General features: G+C 42.0%; 4 protein-coding genes across 8 annotated transcripts in view; 1 reads left to right on the forward strand and 3 right to left on the reverse strand.

Annotated features, from left to right (window-relative positions):
- hspg2 (heparan sulfate proteoglycan 2) overlaps positions 1-11251 on the reverse strand; it is a 77682-nt gene extending 66431 nt beyond the window's left edge. For 3 of the 4 annotated variants that reach the window (XM_047039557.1, XM_047039558.1, XM_047039556.1), the window contains exon 1: positions 10873-11251. In XM_047039557.1, coding sequence (XP_046895513.1) covers positions 10873-10941 — 69 coding nt within the window. In that variant the 5' untranslated portion in view covers positions 10942-11251. The remainder of the gene's footprint in view (positions 1-10872) is intronic. The other variant, XM_047039559.1, reaches the window with a different exon arrangement.
- Positions 11252-11850: 599 nt separating this feature from the next.
- On the reverse strand, positions 11851-15193 carry casp9 (caspase 9, apoptosis-related cysteine peptidase). 2 transcript variants are annotated; one of them, XM_047039561.1, is made up of 11 exons: positions 15091-15193; positions 14764-14911; positions 14421-14628; positions 14233-14325; positions 14069-14130; positions 13748-13924; positions 13540-13629; positions 13298-13445; positions 13005-13196; positions 12759-12868; positions 11851-12520 (listed from the first exon to the last, which is right to left on the reverse strand). In XM_047039561.1, the coding sequence occupies exons 2-11, from the start codon at positions 14893-14895 to the stop codon at positions 12404-12406; spliced, it is 1329 nt and encodes a 442-aa protein (XP_046895517.1). In that variant the 5' UTR covers positions 14896-14911; positions 15091-15193; the 3' UTR covers positions 11851-12403. The 2 variants fall into 2 exon arrangements, with proteins under 2 accessions (XP_046895517.1, XP_046895518.1); XM_047039562.1 differs by lacking the exon at positions 15091-15193 and having other exon boundaries at positions 14421-14651; positions 14764-14843.
- Positions 15194-15399: 206 nt separating this feature from the next.
- Positions 15400-20357, forward strand: dnajc16 (DnaJ (Hsp40) homolog, subfamily C, member 16). The gene is made up of 15 exons (XM_047039560.1): positions 15400-15818; positions 15930-16107; positions 16223-16289; positions 16397-16718; positions 16847-17031; positions 17125-17229; positions 17325-17483; positions 17684-17814; positions 17933-18110; positions 18219-18401; positions 18627-18703; positions 18833-18913; positions 19023-19103; positions 19244-19414; positions 19576-20357. Exons 2-15 carry the CDS (start codon positions 15935-15937, stop codon positions 20018-20020), a joined length of 2358 nt encoding a protein of 785 aa, XP_046895516.1. The 5' UTR covers positions 15400-15818; positions 15930-15934; the 3' UTR covers positions 20021-20357.
- Positions 20358-20899: 542 nt separating this feature from the next.
- On the reverse strand, positions 20900-24016 carry agmat (agmatine ureohydrolase (agmatinase)). Its single transcript, XM_047039563.1, has 7 exons — positions 23509-24016; positions 22903-23105; positions 22455-22503; positions 22164-22359; positions 21813-21992; positions 21576-21660; positions 20900-21487 (listed from the first exon to the last, which is right to left on the reverse strand). Exons 1-7 carry the CDS (start codon positions 23814-23816, stop codon positions 21411-21413), a joined length of 1098 nt encoding a protein of 365 aa, XP_046895519.1. The 5' UTR covers positions 23817-24016; the 3' UTR covers positions 20900-21410.
- Positions 24017-24774: the final 758 nt, after the last annotated feature.

Consider the following 24774-nt stretch of genomic DNA (forward strand, 5'->3'; position numbering starts at 1 on the left):
CACCATGAGGTCAACTCTGGCTGAAGATCTATAACCACTGAAGACAGACAGGGTTCAGCATTAGGGTTCTGGTGAGAAGTGGCAGACACAGCCAACCGTAGCGCCGCGCTTTAACACACTCTCACCCAGTGAACAAACACTCAAATGGACTGCAGGAGTTTTGAAATAGGTCAGTTTTGTAACACTAAAAAGCTGTTCCTCAGAGCTGGTACTGTAACAATATGAGATCAAAAGCGTATATCAAAAAAGGCCCTTATAAGACAGGGACTCTGCTTTTGAAGAGGAGATTATACTCCCTCTTGATATCATGCACATCCAAAAATAAATCTTTCCATTCTTTTCCCCCCCATTAGTTACAGTATTAGTGCAAGTTAACATTGTTGATGCCAAGGAGCTCACAGGTCATGAAGCAAATCCACCCACACTAACAGTGTGACCTCAGCTTAAGCCAACAAGGAACTTTCCAGGTTTTAGACCGTGTTTTGCAAAGGAAGTGATTTATTTTCCCCGATCGAAAGATCATGGCAAAATTAAACTCCAAGCAAAAAAGTCTGCATCAGCTCTTAACAGCCAACCTCATGGAAGAAAACGTGAACATTCCTGCAGCCAATGATTTGGGTTCAGCATGTGAGACGGGATCAGGTGCCCACTTTGTCTGCATGAAATGCTTTGTCTCTGATTGGCTGTTCCAAGCTCCATTCACTGGTTTAAATCCTTGGATTTAGACTCCCCCTGTCACCCAATGACAAAGGATCAAGGAGCCGGGCACTCGCAGACCACAGGATTATCTCCTCTGGGTCATGGAGGAGAGGTTGAAGATGCAGAATCCCAGGGAAGCAGAGGTTACATTTCAGGCCCTTTGTTGGCCATGTCAAATACAGCATACTGTAGTTCAAGCCAGAGGAGGTATTTAGAACCGTAGTTACCAAGTTATCAACACTGACCTGCATTCATGAGTTAAAAGACTTTGTTTCACCGACGTACATTGGTTCTTGATTTGATTACGTATAGAGTCATTTTGCTGTTTCAGCATGTTCCTAAATTAGGAGAAGTCAGGTCCAAAAGAAACTCACTGTTTCAGCTACTCCTTCAGTGTAACAATAAAAATAACTTGGCTAAAAGTAGTGTAAACTTTACATGTTTTGGTTGCTGTTGTTTCAACAGTGGGATTTTGTGCAAGGACCGTATCATGCTGTTGCCTCTCCAGCTCTGGAAACCAGTAGGAGAATCCCAGCCAAGTGTTGAGTGGTGTTGAAGGAGACGTTGATACAGTCTGTGACTGCAGGATAAAGATATGGATTTGATTGAGAGCTGGGGAAAAGGCAGAGATAGCAGACTTCCAGTGATCCAGGCACTGCTCCTGTCCAAGGTCAACAGGCACTGTGCCCTGGGATGTTTCTGCATCAAACAGGATTTATAATGGTGTTAGTTCAGTTTCACGTTACTGTGTGTGAGTATACTTGACAACATCGTTTTTACAAATGACTTCTTCAAATTACAGCTTTCATGTTATCAAATTGAGATGACTTGAAGTCGTGTATGTCCGGACCATGGCAGTGGCCACTCATTACACCTCATGTCCACCATCCCACCTTACAACCAGTCTATTAACTCTCTTGTTACAAAAAAGACAACACTTTTAAGGTACTCATCCTTGATGGTAAAGAGAGCATACATGAATTTGGATATTCAACTCATAGTCACAATATTTAGTGCATGTGATGTGAATACTCACATTACAATCTAATGGATTTATCAAGGCCACACTTTTATTTCAAATGCTATCATTAGTATACCTGGAAAAGTGGATTTCAAATGATACCATTACCAATCCTGAAATATTGAGAAATGTGTTCCTGTAGGATGCTCACTTCCCAATTGTTTAAGCATGCCATGCTCCTACATTACTTTAGAGATAGTGGTAGATAGCTTCTCTTAAAGGTGTTAAATGTAATAAAACACCTTGACACCCATGTTTAGACAGGGGTGACTATGTGAACAGAACTCTTCTATAATTACATGACAACCATCCCATTGTTCTTTAAGAGCCTGGAGGGAGGATTTCCCCCAGACTGAGGCCCGCCTGTTTCATTTAATAATAAGCAAAGCAGATTAAATTCTGACCAAATTAAACATTTCCCTCCCTTAACTCAGCCTTCCTTCCCTAGATACTCCTAAAATAAACACATTCATCGATACAATGCAGAACAATAGCCAACTCAAAATGAAGTTATAAACATTTAATAAAGCATGGATAGGTAAATGGTAGTATAATAGTTTTAGTAAATGATTGATCAAAACCAAACTGCTTGTGACTTATGCTCTTACTGAGTGCAGCCTGATCATGAAAATGATACATATTTAATATACAGCAGGGCCTCAACCCTTCAGTTTCCTTTGATGTCTCAGACAGTCTGTCCATTTATCTTAACCCTAAGTGACAGAATCGGAAGAACCCATAATATTCCCCTATAACTGTGACTGAACTAATGAGCAAAAACGCCACCATAAGGTAATTGGAACCACAAACTATGCTGAGGTTGGTCATTTCAGATGGGAGACTTGAAACCTCTAAATGAGTGTGCCTGTTCCTGTGCTCATTACAATGAGCTGGCCCATGTAGGAGGTGGACATGAAAGAAAGCAGTTAACGTGAATGTTTGTTCCATTTAACAAGAAACCACACCCATGTTCTCTGGGGTAATGAACCCCCAATGACCCATTCATATCATAATCACAATGGTATCCTATTTGTTTATTTAATTTAACCCTATTTAAAAGTCTACGAGCCTATAAAAGCCAACAGAACAAGATTGCAAGGCTTGCAGTCTTCGTTAAGAGTGTGCAACCTGAATATCTTACTGAGTAAGTAAGATTCAGTCAAACGAAACAAGTAGGATTGTTATTGGGTTTATAGAGTCCAAATAATTGAAGAGGCCACTGCCATCTGCCTAACACAGACACCATCAGAGCCGTCAGCTAGACTCCCCACCAGTTGACAGATTAATCTCACCTGTCTTTATAATTCAAAGACTGGGGTAATTTGAAGGTGCGCTCACACACACACCAACTACTTTGCCCAAACCAAGACATCTGTTTGCCAGAGGTTTATGCAACAATGCAAGAAAGCAGGAGGCCAATCCGGCCCATTCATTGGGAGCAGATGTGAGGCATCCATTTCCTACAATAATAGGAGGTAATTACAGACATGGAGGGGGGGGGTTCCACATGTCCATGTGAAAATACACGATGGCTCTGGTCAATAATCAAAGCGCCAGGCAGTAACACCAGTAAAGCGTACAAGCAGTGAAACAAAACTACAGTCTACAGTCTGACTCTCTGGCTCAGAAACATCTTATGAGCCAGGTCATGACCTTGGGAAAAGTGAGACTCTAAAGAGGTTGGTTTCAGCCTCATCATAGCTTCCCAGCTACTTTTTTTTGACATATTTTAACATGCTTCAAACAGTCCAACATTCCTAGCCTCACTGGTAGGCAGCCCCCTTCTAACTCCAACATCTACTCCAAACTATATACGTGAGCAACCATGCTCCTGGAATGGCTCCAACAGGGGGAAACAGAAGGGTGAAGTTTGACATGTGCACACTGGAAGAGCTTGAGTGTGTGCCATGGAATCTGACTAGCAGTCTCACCTCAATGCCAAATCTGCCGTCTAGTGTGCCCGACTCCACCCTCTGTGCCTGTTACAGAGCCAAAACAGAACCCCTGCAGTGCTGAGGGGGAGAGAGACTGGGCCCCTTCTGGTCTGGGCCCTGGCACAGTTGAAATTACCAATACAGCTAAAGGGAAACACTATTTAATTAGGCCTTTGAGAGAAAGCAATTATTGCAAGACTTGGGTAAATGATAGCTGCCTGGGTGAGTCTGACCTGGACACTGATGTCTGACCTGGACACTGAGGTCTGACCTGGACACTGAGGTCTGACCTGGACACTGAGGTCTGACCTGGACACTGAGGTCTTCACTGCCCTGGATGGTTGAATGGGAGCTTATTAAGGAGATCTTCCGAAAAGGTCATCCTGTAGAGATTAAGCACTTAAAACACATTTTTGTCAAGCAAACTTTGTGATAAAAAGTTCTGAAACCCATAAAACTGGCAAGAGCATAATCATTCATTTAGTAAATAAAAATTATCTCCATAATGAGCAACAGCTGGAAAACACAACCCAATCATCAGCAGGGGTGAGGGGAGGTAGACAGTAATCTCCAAAAGACTTATTACCAGAAACTGTGTTTAAGAGACCAGACAACCCATGTGCTTTCAATAAACCCACTCTTGAGACTGCAATCAAAAGAGCATTTTTATTGTTTACCTTTCACTGGGGGGAATGGGTCTTATCATTACGAACAAGGACGGCAATTCTAAACAACTAACATAGCAAGGACAACATCAGCAACATACAAAATGTTAGGTCTTGGACACAGCCTTCTCAACACTTTTTTTTTTTAAACTGCTCCTGACACTGTGCAGACACAGCCTGTGAGCTGTGTGTTTGGGTGAGGACTCAGCTCCCAGGAATCAACAGATGGTTTGGGAGGAGGCAAAATTATACACAGCCACTTTAGGCTGGAAACCACAGAAATTCCCTCTCTGTTCCCAAAACCTTTACAAGGCCAACATTCAGCTGCAGTTTCCCTGCCAGGTACTACTGGGTAGACCCTAGAAGAGTTCAACTGAGTTTATGATAGATAACAAACTTCCTGTTGGTTAGTCCAGACACTAGTCTATACACAGTACTATAATTGTTTTGTTTTGACTGTTAAATACAGTACACTCCACGCATGAACCATTTCAGGTGAAACATTATTCTGCCAACCTCACCATGGCAATGACCTTGAACAATTTTCAAAGGAATGCACTTGACAAGGTGTCTGTAAAATACTTGAAAGGAACAATGTCTATTGTAGATGGCATGCTACACAGAGCCATGATATGGATCTAGGGAAGCAGTCAGCTTCACACGGATCCACATTCCATCCTTATCAAACAAGAGTTGGACTCTCATTCCCACAACTTCTCCAATCATGCTCACACACACATACATCTGTCCAACCTCACAGCTATTTGTTCAACAGGACCACCACTAAACACAGCCATATCACTCCAGCCACACTCATAACCACCCTCCTCGGGAGAACAAGCCTTAACCCACAAAGATGTGGGCTGACGTCTGCTTGGTGGAAAAGAAAACCACAGAGGAGTGGAAAGGTTACATTTTAAGTGCTTGATTTAAAAGGTCACCAGAAAACTCTTTGCAGTAAATTAGGTCATATTTTGTATTAATAATGTAGGATAGATGTATTATAGACTGAGAACTCGACATGAGCAGATACAATACAGGTTTCATTATACATTAGTAAAATGACATTAGAAAAAATGTTTTGAACCACTACAGAGGAAAACTGACATCCTCCACAGAACACCCTTGCCACTTATGCACCGTTCCTTTATCCTTCATTGACCCTACAATTCTTCATCTCTGGCCAACAGATGAAGGAGAAAAGCCAAGGCCTCTGGAATTTTCTCTCATTGTTAACTACACACTGTGAGTGCTATTACTTAGATTTGAATCAAGAGTTTTTCCATGACAGATCACTGGTTGGCTTTATAAATTAAACTTGAGTTTGTAACGGAAACAAACCAAGAGGAAAAAGATCTACAGTGACAACAAAATCATTTTTGCCGCGATGATCTGCCAAGCAGTCAAAGGCAGTGTATTCATTTCTAGTTCCAACATGTGAAGTTCCAGGTTATTATGTCTTATGAAATCCAACATGCAGCGTTACCACCATGACTTCTAAGAGTAGGAGGATTTGAACCATCTGCTGTCTATTGGATATCACCTCAGAGGTGGATTTGTTTTCCCTGACAGAGAATACTTGACAGAGAAGTGGTCCCTGAATGTTTATTCCTTGCAAGGGGCTTATTGAAGGTGGTGCGTTGAGAGATAAGGGTGCCAGGGAAGAAGGTAGACGTGCTTAAAGAATCAGGATTTGTAAATGCCCACATCCTTCAGATAGTAGATCTGAAGAGGGAGGGGATACAACAAATAATGACAGGGATTTTCTGTGGGTATGTATAGAACAGGACATGCTCCGAATTGTGCACAGGAAAGCCTGAATAAACTTTGCTCCGGGGAAGTGAGGCAGTACTTGTCCTGCAGATAATTCCAGGTTTCATTTCCACAACAGGATGATGATTCAGCACAACTAGAGGTTGCAGACCATCACAAACCACAGCTTCAAACAATGGATCGTTGGCATCCCCTAAATCATGACCCTGTGACCTCTTTTTCTAAACATATCTTGTGATGAAACAGATGACTTGGCCAGATTTCCTCTTCCACTGCTCAGGATGTGTGTGTTGAGTGCTGGTCACACAGGACGGAAAATGAGCCATTAGTCCATTAAATAAAGGTGCGAGTTAGGCAACCTACAGGGGAGGAGAAAGAGAGATGGAGGCTCTCTTTCTGCCATGGAGCAGCTGCTGACGTGCTGACACAGAGCAGACTGCTGCTGGACTCAGGAGTTTATCTCCGCCCTCTCCAGTGGGCCTCTGCCTACTGTCGGATGGCCAGAGAGGTGGAGAGCTGAACGAGACGTAGAGAGGGGTAGAGGAGTAGAGAGGGGGGCAGAGAGGAGGCACAGAGTGCTGACTTGAGAGCTGAACACTTCCAGAAGTAGGGCAACACAGAGGCAAACTGAGACATATTTTGGCAGCGGCTTCAAAAGAGGCCGATTTGCCAACTGCGCTCTATGTTATAGTTACAGTGTTCTGGATCCATCACGTCAGAGGTACAGTACTGGACTGCAAGGCCTGGTGCTTGCTCAGATTTTGCAATTCAGACAAGGTAAAAGTGTTACAACTTTTTCTGCCAAATTGAAATGGGAGGGATTGTAGAGTTTGCCCAGATTTAAAGAAAAAAGTAAATTTGTACTAGTTTAAAGGAGAAAAAGCTCAACGGTTGGCCATATAACCTTAGGGCCATATAACCTTCTGAGGGGAGGAAAAGCTTTGAGAAAACCGAGCTTCTCTTTTTTAGGGACAGGCAGGGGCTTGTCTTCCTCCAAAGGAAGGAAAGGCATGGGCCCTGTAGTTTCAGCTCAGGGCCAAGGGAGGCACTAGCTCCGGTCATAGGAAAGAACGAGACAGATTTGTTCACAAGATGGCAAAGTCACGGTGTTCAAACCAGGAAGGGAGGGAAAAGAATAATAACATGAAAAATACAGTCTACCCCAAAAGCCTTTCTATATTAGCCCAAGAGCCCTTGGTGAAGAGACCATAGTGAAGAGACCATGGTGAAGAGACCAACCCCCATCACTGCAACTCTGAGTGCAACCAGGGAGGGGCTATACATGACAATACATGAACTCCTCTCAACAATAAGGAACCCATCAAGCGATTTAACATCAATGCCAGCCAGAGAGACAATGCGGGACTCAAAAGACAATTTGCAGTACAGTTAACTTAGCATTTCAATCAATCTCAAGTAAGAGCCAAGGCAAAAGACTGCTGGGGAATAAAGCCCTTCAACACAGTACCAATAGTTTCTTTAATGCCTCTGGTGACCTCATCATGAACTGTATTGGCTCTTTGAAAGACCCCCATAAAAGAGGAGAGAGGAATATTCCTCATTCCTGCAGAACTGAACAGTTCTTAGAAAACAGTCATTCACACTTCTTAGATCTTCATTTATCCTGTATGGATTTTGTGAGTCATCACAGGCCATATTTACACAACGTTGACTTAAATTCAGCTTGCTGCCTTGTAATAATACTGTACAGCCACTAAGAACTTTTCTCTGAAGGTTCTAGACCTAGCATAACTCAACCAGTGACGAGAAGATTACATACAAAGCGATGACATAATAAGGTTGATGTGTGTTTCCTTAAAGAGCTGTGTGAGGATCTGGGGTTGGGAGAGGCAAAGGAGAAACAGAGAGGCAGTGGATGTAAAAGGTTCCCCTGTAGCGTCGGGCACCACAGAGAGTATGCATGCTCATGTTAGCACATGCACAATGCAGCTATCTGTACCAGCTGAGTTGCAGCTGTGTTTAGAGTCTGCTTCCCTGTCCGACACAGACGCAACGTACATGAAAGCAGAGCAACTGTAAACCACACGGCACACTGCTTTGTAAGAAGATGTATCCAAGGCGTTGGTTTGTAAAGCTGAGTGTGACTGACTGCCTGTTTTCTGGAACTTTCCTCTTGTGGATGCTATTGTTTTACTGGTAGACAATCATTACAGAATTGTATGAATTACTTCTCATGACTTCAACTCCAATATATTATGTCTTTCAACTTCTTACAAAGACCACAATTGCGTTTGACATGATGAGAATGTTATCACCCATAGGTGTGGGATAGTCTGACTCGTGAATTAATTACAAGGAGGTGAACCGATGAACTGTGAAACAGTGTCAGGTTCATAATCCTGACCTCTGACCTCCACACAGGCCCCATTCACACCTCACTGCAGAGTAAATACATAAAGCGCTGCCTGCTCCCCATATGTGTCAATGTGTTTGAAGAGGGGAAAGTCCTATCAAACAAGATGGCCTCTCTTCTGAGGCTGGTTCAACAATGCAATGTTTGTTCCTGCAAATTAGCTGAACAGTTCTTAGGGGACCACATTTTCAACACTATTCAAACTTCGGTAGTCCACAAGGACTCTACCTATGTTAATTAAATAACAGGGACTAGATCCGATGAGGTAGAAAAGCAATAGACAGAGATTTACTATGTTTGATTACTTATTCAAACACAGTCTGGATCAACACACTGTTTAAGAGGATGTTGCATCCCAGATTCATGGGGATAGAAGGGAAGAGTTTTACGCCATGTATACAGATAGGGGCTGTCCATGGTCACAGGAATCCAGGCCACCCTTCCCTCCTTCAGTTCACCCCCAGTGAGGTCAGCGGACACTTGTGGCGCTCTATACAGCGAGGGATCTGAGCCAAAAGTCAACACAGCTCACTGTTCTGATGTCGGGAAACAAAGCGACTTGCCGTTCATATGGTAAAGAGCCAGAAAGCCACACAGACAATATGCAACCACTACTAACCCTGGCTTTGACCAGCCTACACTCAACAGGTTGCGGTCTAAGGATAAAAGAATGTCTCTCCGAGTACAAAAATCCAATTGTGAAAGAAATACAATACTTGAAAATAGGTAACCTCAACAATAAATTAAATTTCTTGCAAGAGAAAGGTAAGAGTGGTCAACATAGGGATGAGGGCACTTGACTGTGTTGCACGCTGCCTGTCACCAAATTAAGAGGCTTTATTGACGTTCATTGTTAAAGCTGATTGATGCAAATGGCCATCATATTCCGCCTGAATGGAGCAAGCCCCCATAGCAACATCAGTACATGTGCTTATAGAGCAAGCCCACATACCAACACCAGTACATGTGCTTATGGAGCAAGCCCCCATAGCAACACCAGTACATGTGCTTAATTGAATCAAAGAGTCCAGCCTGTCGCAGTTCAAACTCATAATCCAAGAAACAGATGCTCCTGGTTCCGGATAATTCAATTATGTTTCTATTGTCATAGTTGGCCGTCTGCAAGCCTGTGGTAGAACCAGTGGGGTGGGCCTTCTCAGATTGCTATCAGCAGTTAAGTCAACACGCAAAATGTTATGACCCTTGAGGGAATCCTAAAATAAGTTTAATTACTTTTAGTTCAGGATTCGTATTAATGACAAAGCAGCATGGTCATGTTCTAGTATTAAGGGCCTCTCCTCTCAAGCTCAACGTTCTGCAAACTTGATGCTTCATGGTTGCCCCATGGTCTGTTTACTTTGGGTGTGTATCAAGCAAGTGTCAGACTTACTGTATGTCTGAGGCTTTCGTAAGAATGCGCACTCTCTCCCTTAGAGGGATTGCCTCCGATCAAAGTAAAACAGAAGGGTTGCAGGTACTGGGACCATGACAGCATTTTGTGTCAGAGGGCAGAGAGGTGAAAACTCAGACATGATCTCAGAGGGGCTTGTGTTTATTCTCAGAACCAGACATGAATGACTCTCTCTTATTTTATCCACACCAGATATGGCAGGAACAACCAATGTATTACTTCACAGACTAGAACACTTTTAATAATAGTGTAAATATTGAATGTATTTCAAGGCAAAAACAGATGGAAGACTCCATATTTAAATGATTAATTCAAGACAAATATTGAAGATGCTCCCATTACTGTAGCTTTCACAACTTATTAGCCTATTTTACCACACACATTATTTTCCCGAATAGCCTAAATTCAGTCCAATTTTAGTCTAGTGATTGTGTATGGTCAAAGTGTGTACCAATTACTGTAGTAGAAAGACCTGCTACACAGTAACTGTACAAACGGTGGGTATTCATAAGCATACCATATCTGATCAGTTCCATGTCAGCCATATGCCTCTTAAAAGGTACCTCAATGTATACATTGCAAAGAAGCAGCGAAGTGTTGCCTGCTTTTTACTCTGCTTAACATATGTTAAAACTTCATTAGCGTAAGTTTAAGAAAGTTTTAAGGCATGTAGATGCCACTGAGACTATGAATAGCTTGTTTCTATGGACCGAATTAGATCAGCTTCTCGCTACTCGAGGTTCCAGTTTGTAAGATTAAAAGTGTCGTTATGAAAAGAATAAAAATCGCATGACTGTTCAGACTGGAATCCCAACTACTAAATAGGATAGCTCAGTCACCACACACATCTTTACTTAGAATAGACAACCGGTGTAAGTATATGCCTTTATTAGGACATAGAATTCTAGCTGCTGCTTTTCAATGAGAATATGGCATAAGGACAAACATACATTTATACACGAGTAACTCAAAAAATAATTTGAAAAGTGACTTACATTAATCAGATGACATGTAAATATCAAAGAGACGATAAGTCCAGTCACGGAGTCGATCCGCGTGCCCATTTTCCACCAACCCAGCACAGGCTGCAAATGCTGGGGAAAGGAAAACCAGGCTCCTTCACTTCTTACCACTGTTGTAACGTTTTGCGTGCGTCTTTTCACACTTTCTATGAAAGTCAAAGTTATCTAATGCGTCCCACTCCCGTTGGGACTTCATTAACAGATAATGATTCTTTTATGCAGTTTCTATTTGTAAACGGAATATAAGCGAAATGCGTTCTAAATAAGAGAAATGCGCTTCGCCTCTTCGGCCCCACTTTCACTCGCGAATCCAATCTCGCTCCCGAAACTTCGACTTGTGCGCAATGCCAGGCTAGTCACTGAGAAGTCCTACGTTGTGGGCATACACGAACCACAGGCCTGAGGAAAAGGCGGAATGGAATTCAGGGAGTGCTTTTAGGAAACTAATCCCACGGTGGAGAGACGCCACCTAGACCTGGCCCAAACAGAGGCCTACTATAAAATAAATTATTTACAAAACGTTTACATTTTTGTTATAAAAACCAACATTTCAACAAGCAGAAGAAATGAATCACACAGCATATTCGTCATTAAGTCAGCCTTAGGGGTTTTACCACAAGCCTATGGTCAGGTCTATTTTGTCTAAATTGTTTATTAAGTATCAAAGAATGCATACTCTCGAATAGTCTCTTGAGCTATGCGCAGCGCAATTGTTCCATCGAAAGTATGTGAAGTACTCTGTTTTGGGTTAATCTCAAAACACCAATACAATTGTCAATCAATCAATTGCCTTAGTGACATTTAGTGCTTTATGTTAGCGTATTATCCACTTATCCTCCCCCAATTTTCATTAGACAAGGTGTTGACTTGTTGGAAGGAACTTGCGAGCTTAATTTACTTACCCTGAGCATTAGCGCCATCTGTTGATACAGAGGGTGTAACACTAACTTTATTAGTGAACTAGATTACTCTGATTCAACTCTTTCGAAGTGGTAGAGATGGGCTTGGCACACATACTGTCAGGTGGGACATTAGGACAAGATGAGGAGGTAAGATCAGTTGCTTTCTCATTATTTTCGGGTTGCCCAAAAACATTACTTTCCAAAAATGACATTTTACAAACGTTTAAAGTATTGTAATCTTAAGATTGATTGTACAAAGCAGTTTAAAACTGTAAAATTATAACAATTAAAGGAGTAATGATTAAATTTCGACATTAATAATCATTATAGACATCTCGGTAAAACATCCATAAAAATGAAAAAGTATTGATGAATAAGAAAAAAGTTGGCATAAGTGATTGTAATTGTATGAATTTGTCTCCATGGCCAAAACATTAGTCATGGATTCATTAAGAGTCTAAGTTTAAGACTTATTTGACAAAAAGTCACATAATACAGCCCTTTTCTCATAAAGTTCATCAAGTTAATTCTGTGTATCAATTAGTTTAGACAAACTAAACTACTCTCACTCAAATCTCCTTAGAATACACTTTTCCAGACATTTATGTCTGACTTTGTCTCTGGGCTTGAAAATAGAAGAGTTTGCGAAGGAAGTTAAAGGAACCAGGCATCTGTTTATAGAGGCCTTTGGCAGAATTCAGGGAGACTTCATTATTCACCTGTAAACAAACAAACACAAGTTTGCTCAATGACTACTGTGGGGTTATCTGCTGTTAAGTAACAGAAAGTCTAATATGTGATAATAAAGATGTGTGTCTTGGGAAAATAAGCCAAAGGAATAATGTGACCTTCACTTTCACATTTGTGCAATAATACTAAATAAAACATGAACAATTATGTATACAGTTTTACCAAGTATGTAATATGTATACAGTCTGACTTTAGGGGAAATCTCACCATCATTAATATGGTGACCAAGTCATTTTCAGGAGCAGTGTCCTCCAGGATCCGATCTAAAGTCTCTACATACCAGGAGCCAGCCTGGGGATCTCTCCAAGAAACGTAGCCTGTGAAATTCACAGACAAACAGCGACTAGGATGCATAAATTCCCATTTATAACTGTATTTATACCGATTTGGAAAAAAGCACAAACACACAGACAAGCACACGGAATACGTGCACACACACACACACACACACACCTGGAAAGGTTGAGTAGGACACCAGGATGTCACTGGGTGTGGGCAGTGTGACTCTGGCATCCGGTTCATCGGATGTGCTCAGAGAGTCACTGCTGGAGGACGTTGGAATGGCATCTGTCTGGTCGTCTGCTCCTCCAATCCCAGGCATGACATCATCATCTGGGGACACCTCAAAGCCAATGTCTCGCTCACCTACCAAGAAACGAGAACTCAGATCCTTCGGTCCAGTGTGATTATCTTTCAAATATGGCTGTTATTGCATCCCACAATATTTCAGCTGGTTGACTCATTACCTCCCCCACAGGCCTGGATGAAGAACAGTTTAGGCTTCCCCTGCAGAGATGGGCAGTTCTGGCCATTGAGGTAGTTGGTAATGATCTGGACTGGAACTGAGGGCCCATCTATCCCATGCACTGCACCAGGGAAACGGTTGTGACTTACCTACAACATGGATGGGAATGCCCTTCAATTTCAGTTTAATGAACATAATCTAACATTTGTTTCATTGTATACAAATAGAAAATACAGGTCTAACCTCAGTCCCATGTGATAGAATGATCACCACACAGCAGTCATATTGGGAATGGTCCATCTTGGACAAAGCTGAAAGCTCCTGTCTTATATGCTGAGAACATTTAATATACTGTATGTTAGTAGTAGTACCCCAATATACTATATATTTACATCAAATCATCTGAAGAGTTATTATCATGAAAGGTAAAGCAGGGGGAAATGGCACTAACCTTTTGTCTCAGGTTCCTCTTTACTACAACAACAAAGTTGAGGGATCTGAAACGTTGCTCCAGTTTATCACAGTCTATATCTGACCCTTTACGGTTACTCAGCTCAGACTTTGGTTCAAAGTCCACATTGTTTATGATGAGACACTGTCCACAGGGACTAGCATCCAGCTTGTAGGTCTGGAGAACCATAAGAGAAAAATACACTGAAATTATGTGAGAAGAAGTTAGAACAGAATTTATACAGTAAATGATCTAGCACTCATAAATACCACAATGAGGAACTGAGTTTTCGTAAAAAAAAAAAAAAAAAGGATGTACCACCTGAATACTGTCACGTCTAATTCTTCCAGTTGAGTGTGGTCTTAAGTTCTCTCTTTCTGGTGCTGTAACATATACAGTTACACAAGCAATAGTTTATAATAATTATAGACATCAATCACTTAAATTGCTGTATGACATGATACATACATACATATCTGACTCACATGGACTTGGAGTGGTAGGCTTTAAAGGTGTAGTTGGATAGATAGGGTTGGGGGTTCTGACTTCCACATGCCTAGCATTATCCATGGGAGAATCTGTCAAAGACAAAAGCAAATGACACAATTAATTGATATTTTTTATTTTTTTACAAATCAAGCCACCATACTGTACCAAGGTAAATAGTACTTACAGACAGGTAGTGGCTGTACGACTGGGCGAACATGGACAGGAGGGAGAGGGAGAGACTGGCTTGGTGGTCTGTCATTCTGTAGAATCTCTGCCAGGCTTTGCTGTCCTGTCTCACAAAGGCACTCCAGAAATGCAGAGAAAGCCTGCCTCCCTCGGGTCTCCAGGTCCCTGACCAGCTGCCTAGCTTGGTCCCTCCGTGGTCCTGAGCTCTGGGACAAGGTAGGCAGACTTACTGAGAAACAAGGTACAGGAAGAGCTTTTTCTGATCAATACAACATGTCACAGCATGTTGGGCACGGAGAAAGTCAAAGCTGTTGGGAATCTCTTGACATCGTTTGGTCTACCTTTATTTCATCAATCATGTCCTGAGTGAAGATTCCTCTTGATAGAAGGCCATCATAAATATCTGAAGGGTCCAGAGCTCTCACGAGATTCATTCTATTGCGCTGGAGAATCTTTTTATCGCGTTCTTCCATCCCTAGAATTGATGATCTGAAACAGGAACAACGAGAAGCAAATGATAGAATAGACGTACTTAGCGCGTAGGCCTACGCGCTATTTATATTATATAGCCTGTGTTAAATAAATAGCACAGTAATGCATGATAATCCATGTAAAACACATAGATAACCGTTAAAGTGTTTCTTTGGTGAGTAAAACGGCAATCTTACCAGTTTCCAGTTCACTCACTTCTCTGTTGTTCGGGTGTGACACTACCGTCTTCCTTGTTTACATCAGTCTCAAATGTGATTGGAGGATTGTAAAACTACACTGGGAACCCATACCCTTGATTTATAAAAACCCGCATGCCGGATGAACGGTGTTGACCAGCTTTGTAAAAACTAAATAAACCTAATGCAGTTAAAATCAAGTGTACTGATACGCACATGTACACGAAATACTCAAACTCCCAAACTGCCTTTCGGCATGAAGCGTCTGTTCTTGGTCGTCCCACAACGTCCTCTTTTTTCAGATTGCAGATAGAAAGCGCATCCCTGCAGGATGTTTTGTGCGACGGGGTAGCAAGTTAGCTGCGTGTGCTAGGATGCTCCTAACATACGTTATGATTGGCAGATTAACAATGACATTAACATTTTATAAGAATTGACATGCTGTCAATATGTGACGTTGGACTGGGCGATCTGATCATATTCTAGAGAGGTGCTTGTTGGCTTGAGTTGATGCTATTATTTTCTGATTTGGTACCTAGCTAAATGCTAAGACTGGATCTGTACTTCTTCAGCTTCGTAGCTAACTAGACACTGTAGGTCCGTGGTACTCTGTTTTAGTATCTTATTTTTCGGCTAAGCAGTTGTGTATTACAACTTGCTAGTTGTATTACACCCTTATAGGCTAGCTGGCATATTTTTGTGTTCTGCCGCAGATGACTTTTGTTCAGGTCTGTTGATATTTTGATAAAATATTTGGTTACAAATTCAGTTCTTAAAACGTTACAATACACGCTTCAATAAGATTTGACCACTGATCGTAATTTGTATTTCTCGTGCAGAGAAAATGCCAACAGCAAGGATGACTTTGATGTTGGCTGGTACAGTGACTGTTTGCATACTTCTGGTTGGCTCAGTGGAGAGTGCCCCTGAGGCAGACCCATACAAAATCCTTGGAGTGACTAGGACTGCAAGCCAAGCTGAAATCAAGAAAGTGTACAAGCGCCTTGCGAAAGAATGGTAAGATTGCTTGCATGCAGTCAAAACAAAAACCTTTTGGGTTGTACAATAAATAGTAGCATTCATTACCGTATTCATTACTCATGAATACGGCTCTCTTTTCTTTGTCTGCAAGGCATCCAGATAAAAACAAAAACCCAGATGCAGAGGATATGTTCATCAAGATCACAAAATCTTATGAGGTTAGATATCTCAGTATTTTCGACATCTGGACACATTTGGTTAGTTTAAGTCTGTCATTGGGAAAATCACCACACTGCCACTTAATGTACTCTCTTCCCTAATCTAGATATTATCCAATGAGGAAAAGAGGGCAAACTATGACCGCTATGGTCAGACTGACGACACTCAGCCCTATGGTCATGGTCACTACGGAAACCGCCCCGACCACTTTTACTTTGACGAGAATTTCTTCAACTTCCCTTTTAACAAAGGCAGTAGGGACTTTGCCGATAGCAAGTATGCACTGCACTTCAATCAATATGTCAACGATGTGGTGCCTAACAGCTTCAAACGGCCATACCTGATCAAGATCACCTCTGATTGGTGCTTCAGCTGCATCCATATTGAGCCAGTATGGAAGGAGGTTGTGCAAGAATTGGAAACACTGGGTATGAAATAGATGAGGACGTCCAAACCAATTTAATAAAACTGAGAACTCAACACTAGTGCCCTAGTGAACTGTATTGTATATGATGCGAAAATGTGTGTGTGATTTGTGGTTTTGAAATCTTGACAGGTGTGGGTATTGGGGTGGTGGACGTGGGCTATGAGAGGCGTCTGGCTAATCACCTTGGTGCTCATCGTACCCCATCTATACTGGGGCTCATCAATGGCAAAGTGACATTCTTCCACTATGCAGTTGCCAAGGAACACTTGAGACAGTTTGTTGAGGACCTCCTCCCTCAGAGACTGGTGGAGAAGGTAAGCACATTGTTTGCCATACCCTTCTTTCATCCTCACACTATATTGGACACAAAAACTGTGTGTGCTAATAAAGTGTAAACTATGTTTCAGGTAACAGACAGGAATGACCTACAGTTCTTGAACAGCTGGCATGAGCTCAATAAACCTCATGTGCTGCTGTTTGACCAAGTACCTGTGGTCCCTCTATTGTACAAGGTAGGACACCAAGGAGTTTAGCATCAGCATCAACTGTGTTACATCTCATAACATTTGAGTCAATGTTGATTGGTTACATTTTCATTTTTCTTCAGTTGACTGCATTTGCCTATAAGGATTATATGCAGTTTGGATATGTGGATCAGGGCCTGTCAGAGACTGCTAACCTGCTGAAGCAGTTCAACATCAATACATACGCTCCCACCATCTTGGTTTTCAAGGAGAGTACAGACAAGCCAGCAGACATTATACAGGTACAGTGGATCCAGGAAGTTATAATGTTAATTAGTATGTTATTTCTTTCCTCTGGGAGTAAAATGTTACCAATGACATGACTACAGTGCTACAGACAACTCAAACAGTTAATTGAATACTTAAATAGTAACTCTTTTAATAATGAGTATCAGAGTTTCTTTTAGGTGTCTTCATGTTGCTGTTTTTTTCCTGACTTTAGGCTAAAGGGATGAAAAAGCAGATTATTGATGAGTTCATGTCAAACAACAAGTTTCTTCTCGTCCCTCGATTGGTCAACCAGAAGTTCTTTGATGAGCTATGTCCTGTCAAACAGTTCCACAGACGGCGGAAGTAATATACCCCTAACTTCTTTATTTCTTTCGTCTGTACTCCCGAAATACGTTTATTTCTCTATAAATGACATAATCCGGTTACATTTGATTAATCTTATCCTTCTCAATGTCAATAGATACTGTGTCCTGTTGATCACTGGTGAGGAGGAGAGTTTTGCTGCTGGCCACCAGGCCTTCCTGTCCTTCGCCTCCACCAACAACAGGGAGGTGGTGAGGTTTGCCTACGTTTACCAGCAGCTACAGCAACCACTGTGCGATATCCTCCTCAAGAAAGAGGGCACACCACCTCCACAGGTGCAGACATGCGCCCACTGCAAAGTTCAAGTGCTGTATGATTTGAGTTGTCTCGTCCAAAATGTTTGTGTATTGAGTTCTTGCTGGTTGATGCGTGTGTCTTTACAGGTCCTGATACTGGAGAGGCGCAATGCTGCAGGGAAGGTCTTGTATAAGCCAGTGACTGGAGGCTGGAACGGCAGTGAGGAGGACAAGCAGCGTCTACTGGACGAGCTGGAGCGCCTGCAGAAGGACCCGTCCATCCTCAACTACGACGCCATGCTGCCAGAGCTCAACAACGAGTTTGCCTCGGTAACGTACAAATCCTAACACTAACGGTTGGCGTATTTAATGAACTCCAGGGAAGGTGCCATGAAGATGAATTATTCAATAGATTTATTTGCTCATTTTCAGTCTGCTCATTTTTTTTCAATCATATATTTTTTTTTCTCACATTGACATTGAGTCTATGAGGATTCAGGACATGGGTTGTGTGGGATCAGCAGACTGACGGCAGTGTATGTTTTCATATTTCAGATGTTTCTGATCCGATGGATATATGCATCCTATGACTACCTCTCTGAAATCATAGATGATATTCTTCACAATAATTGGTAAGTGCCCTATCCATTTGCCAAAATATACTTCTAAACAACAAAAAGCCTTATTTTAATGACACTGTTGTCAAATATGACCATCCGAATAGTGCAAATAAAGTAACAGAATCCATGATTATTTTACAGGCGTGAGATGATGCCCCTCTTGTCTCTTATCTTTTCTGCTTTATTCATCCTGTTTGGTACTGTGGTCATCCAGGCCTTCAGGTAGGATGATTCGCTCTTCATAGTCGTTTTTCTACTTCCCATTAATCAGAAACTAAACTCAGCTCAACATGAAGAATTGCAACTATGTCTGTGTCTTGTCTGATATCAGTGACTCGAGTGAAGACAAACCAAAGACGAAAGACGCAACAAAGTCAGAAAATGGGTCACCGGGAAGCAATAGTACCTCAAGGCAAGACATAATCTATCATTCAGGCAACATCCCCTAAGATTCAGTGTTTGATTAGCCTACATTGGACTTGAACGTCAATCTTCCGTATTTTGATTTCACAATTAAAACAACTGTAGCTAATTGTATCCTGTGGTTCACAGCCGACCTCCCAAGAAGAACTTTGTGGAGGTGACTGAGCTGACGGACATTACGTACACCAGTAACCTGGTAAAGCTGAGGCCAGGACACATCAACGTGGTGCTGGTCCTCACAGACACCACCAAGAACATCCTGCTCAGCAAGTTTGCCAAAGAGGTCTACTCCTTCACAGGGTCAGTTTAACCTCACGTGGTCTAGAACTGGAAGTGGAAAAGCATGCTATAAAAACAATTACTCAGGCCTTTTACTGACTGTGTTAGAAATATCGGGTGCATAAAGACCTACCCTATCATTCTTGTGAAAGCTGATCATACTTTTCTCCCCCCCTGACTAGGAGCCTGACTCTGCACTTCTCTTTCCTGAATGTGGACAAGCACAGCGAGTGGATGGCAACACTGCTGGAATACGCCCAGGACACGATGCAGATCGACGAGGACGACAGCGCCAGCCACAAGGTCGACTACACAGGCTACGTACTTGCCCTGAACGGCCACAAGAAGTACCTCTGCCTCTTCAAGCCCGTCTACACTGGGGAGGACCTGGACGGGAAGTCCTCCGAGGACGAAGGGGGCTCCACGGGGCGGAGGTCTCGACCCGGCTCCCGGGAAGACCACCCACCACGAAGGTCTGCTGCCCGGTCGCGCTCCACCTCCACGCTGCAGATCCACCACAAGCTGGACCGGCTAGGGCTGTGGATGGAGAGGCTGATGGAAGGCACCTTGCCACGCTACTACATCCCTGCATGGCCGGGACTGGACAAGATTACAGCAAACAAGTAAAGGGTCACATGACTTTGGCCAATGAACATTCTAAAATATGAATGAAGAGACATACTTGTACACATTTGAACTAGATGCCAATATGTCCTCATAGCAGTGTTTCTGCTGTGAGAGTGTGATACTTGGGACATTTTTAATCCAGTACGCATGTATGTTATTTTCGATGGAGACCACCAATCAGTCTTCATACATCAACTTGTCTCATATTCTGCTGGAGCTAGAACTGCCTTTTTGCACCGGGATAGGCTATTTATTGGTTGCATATGCTTGGAAAGTACAGCAAGGTCAATTAGACCAGATACCATGACTGTTTGACAGTGAATCAGTGTCTCCGGATTGCATTCTCAGCATGTTAATGTTACTTTAAATTGCTGCTGTGACAACCTGTAGATGAATCTGAATCACTGTGGTCACCTGTTAATTTCTGCCTTGACAACCATACCATTTGCACTCACAACCATCAGATCCTGCTCTGATAACACGGTCTTCACTAGCTTACTGGCGATCGATTGATACTGTGAATAGATTATAGATGCATGTGTCCAGGTCCTCATGATTTTGTTTACGTTTTCGCCTGAATTTTAATTTCCTACATGTTAATGTTTTATGCCTGTGCAATATACTGTAACTACAATGCCTTCTTTTATCCCATGGCTGCTAGAATTCCATGTTCTTACTTGATCTCATGTAGGTATGTTGCGACAACAAACAAGGTAAGAACTTTGTAACTCTTTTGTAACTCTGAATATAACTTGGTTATACTACCCATGGTTAGTCCTAAACAAACCAAATCTTGCCTGCAGCTTTATGTAGCAATGCTTTGACTTTACTTTGGAGGAGCAGGTCTCATGAAATGTGTCCAGCTGTAAATGTCTTCCAAATAGTTATGGTTGTTTAATACAATATCTGTCTCAAAGGAATAAGGGCAGTGACATTCAATATTCATAACAATTGGATTGTGCTTTTTCCTTTAGTTTCAAAACATTAACATTTATATTTGATCAAGACATGTAAATATTGTAGATAATATACCATATTAACTACATATTACTTGTATTTTATTATACTATCATACTGCTGTCCAATGTTATCCGGTCATACCAACAATGTCATTTTGTTCCGTTACAGACGTGTTTTGGTATCTAGTAGAATAAATTGAGAAGACATTTGTTTTACAAAAACACTAGACTAGGACCATATTTGCAGGTGTGTGATTGTTACTGCAACAGTGCATTATCCTCTTGCTGTGTGTAATAAATGCTTTGTTCATATATAAACAACTGATGAAACATTTCCCTTCAATTACATAGCCAATTTCATTGAAACTGTCATGTAAAATCAATTTCTGTATTGATTTGCGTTTTGGTGTTTCTACACAGGCCTGTTTTGATTAGTCGTAGTATTTTATCTTTGGGAGCACGCACATCATTTCAAAGAGGAGGTTCGCACCAGCCAGTGCTGTATTACCTGTGTAAAAAGAAATGTACAAGTTGATTCATATTTTTCTCACAAATTTCTTTTGATATTTCAGATTTTGTATAATTTGTCCTCATACCTGTGGTATCATAGGGCGGCGACACCTCAACCAGATCACACCCCACAAGATTTAAACCACGGCACCCCCGGATAATTTCTACTCCCTGGATAGAACCATACATTCAATATCTTAATTATACACTACGGTAGTTACACAGACCAAGTCAAGCTGACAGTATAAGTCCAGGTGCATGGCGATTACCACATCTCCACTTCAGTGTGTGTACTAGTGACCCCAGGCTGATTGAAAGCATACCTGTATGGGTGTGAGACCTGCTATCTCTGGTGTACCCGTGCCAGGGGCAAAGCCGGGGTCTAGAGCATCGATGTCGAAGCTGAGGTACACAGGACCACTGCCCATCTGGGATCTGACCTCAGCCATGAGGGGGGTGAGGGACTTAAACCAACATTCTTCTACCTGGACCACGCGGAAGCCCTGGAGGCCACACAAACACACACAGGACACAGGCTTGAGGAGAATCTTTGAGGAGCATTTTTGTTATTTTCAAAACTGCCTGTGTTAGCTGACAGAGCTAAAACCCAGTCAAAGTAACTTTTTAACCAATACTGTTCAGTGTACCAGTCACCTCCGCAACATAAGTACTACCTGAGCCCGACTCCACTCATAAGCATCAGGGGAGTAGCCAGTGCCACGCAGGCCGATTTGGACAACCCTCTTACAGTCCAGCAGTCCCTCCTCCACACAGCGTCTGAAGGGAGTGCCATGGCCGATCTTCTCTCCCAGAACCACATCACTGGTGTCAGCATGGGCATCAACATGGATCAAACCCACAGGGCCATGCCTAACAAACAGAAGGCAGTACAGAGCTAGGACACCAGACTCCTACAGTAGCTTTGTTGTCAAGTTGTTGGTTTTGCAAAATGCAGGACTACTCACTTCTCAGCGACTGCTTGGAGGATTGGGTATGCTATGGTGTGATCACCACCTGTTGAGAGCAAAGTATAGACATTTGACCTGAAGAGTTTTTTATGAGGCTATCCAATGTGGTTAAAATTTAAACTTGAAGAAAAACTGTCAAACATCCATAACCCTTTGGCACTTTATATTGAAACTACTAAAGCCAAATTTACCTTACAAACCAAATATATATATAACTGATGGTTTAAATATACAAAGTCAGACTTGCCATTTGATTGAACCTGACAATTCTGCATGTAGCCACCTTTTATCAATGCCCACATTTTGAGATGGGAGGTGATGATTAATTGTTCTTTCTCAAGATAACATTCAAATGTGTGATAATAATAGTAGCCACTTAAGGTCTTCATCAAGCAGATGCCAGAATCCAGAGTCGCACAATTGGAGATGTTCCAAAGATTCTCACCCATGGTCAGAGGGATGCAGCCAGTGGCCAGGACTGTGCGGTAGTGCTCCCTGATCCTTCTACAGGTGTCCTTCAGATCATACACATTGACATTGACGTCCCCAATATCGGCCACCATTAGGGACTCATACGGGGCAGCCCTGGTGCCACTGTTATAGGCTCGCAGCATGGCAGACTCTGCTCTAATCTGACGGGGGCCAAACCTGCATAGAAGGACAGACATTGCATATATGGAGTTGTTAAATCATGATTTCACATAATGCCAATTAGGCCCAACAGGTGTTTTGCTTAGAATTTGGGTGATCTGGGAAATTTCTTGGCATGCATTTTCTCATGGGAGCTTCTTGTTTGAAAATAGTCTGCCTCTTTCTTATACCACACCAATCAAGTTTTGTGATTTCAGTCACATAACATCAATGATAAACCTAGAGTAAAAATTCTGTGGACTGCACATTGTCAAAGCAGGAAAAACACACTGGAATTTAGGAGTCCCACATTACCCGATGTCCCGGATAATTAAATTCACCCTACCCTAAATTAAGAATAATGGTTAGGCTTGTTTGTTAGGTTCGAAATGAAGTGGCACTGTAGCGTACTGTAGGTTACCTTGCTCCAGGTCGGTTGGACGTTCCAGTGTCAATGGGTATACCAATAAATGCTGCATCAAGTCCGTCGGCCGTTTCTTGATAAGGTAGCTTGCCCAGTGTTGCGATTCCCGAGACCCTTGCAACAAATTCGGCACTTGGTGGGACATTGAATGGCTTGCCTGAGCATTTTCTTATGATAGTAATAATGCCTGAGTTTGGTCTGTTCAACCATTCGCTGCACGCCACAGTAGTTCGATTTACAACTCCAGGGAGGTTGTTGACATTGTTGTATAACATTTTCCTTACAAAATTCCAACTTGAATTCATGTTTTTGAAAGCTGGCAGGATACCACTAAGCGTTTAACAAGACTGCATATAAACTCGATGTCTTGGGTTGCAGGATAAACTGATTTCTAATACTTGGACTAACTTTACGTTTTTCGTGTGTAGACTTCTGCCTTATCCAGAAAGATTGCAGGCTGTGCAGTACAGTGCAACTGGGTCACGGAAAACGTAGTCGTGTATCTGTGCTTCTCACCCTAGTGGCGGACAATGGAAAGGGCGGAATGAACTCTCATATGTAGCCAAAGTTTATTAGCCTATGGCACACTATTTTTTGTTGTTGACTTGTATGCCTTCTCCACAAAGTTTTTAAAGGATAACTCATTCCTCCCTCGTTGTTCCGTGTTTAATACTATTTTTTAATCTGTTGTCATTGTTGAACGGTACTTAGGAATGGTTTGCTGGTCCCAATGTTAGTTTCCTCAAGGATCACAATGACTCTTGCTCAGAGACTTGTTGCTCTTGTTGGTTAGTGGTAACTGATTTAAATGGTTGTACTCGCTGTGAAATATTTTTTACTGTTGCTTGCTTTTCTACAGGTAGCCTACACTTGCATTTACAGCGATTCATGTTGTTTAATTGTAACTTGTTTAACTACATGCTCATATATGGTTCTTCCCTTTGGCACTTATTTTGGTTGTTCACAACATGTGCTTCATGTTTTGTCTACCCGCAATGTTTTTGGGGCTGTTGCTGTTATTATAAGTGACAGTGACCTATACACTTTGTAAAGCTCTCTCTTGGAAGTCGCTTTGGATAAAAGCGTCTGCTAAATGAATACATGTAATTTTTCCTCTGTGTATGCTATAATGTATGCGGTTCTTTGTATTTATTTATTGGCACTATGCATGAATAAATACAAATACAATGAAAAAATCGAACAACGCATTTTCTTAAATACTTTATGGATATAAATATTTCTCAAAAACAATTCCTTAGAGGT

Source organism: Hypomesus transpacificus, chromosome 18 (genome assembly GCF_021917145.1).
Source record: "Hypomesus transpacificus isolate Combined female chromosome 18, fHypTra1, whole genome shotgun sequence".
NCBI lineage: Eukaryota > Metazoa > Chordata > Actinopteri > Osmeriformes > Osmeridae > Hypomesus > Hypomesus transpacificus.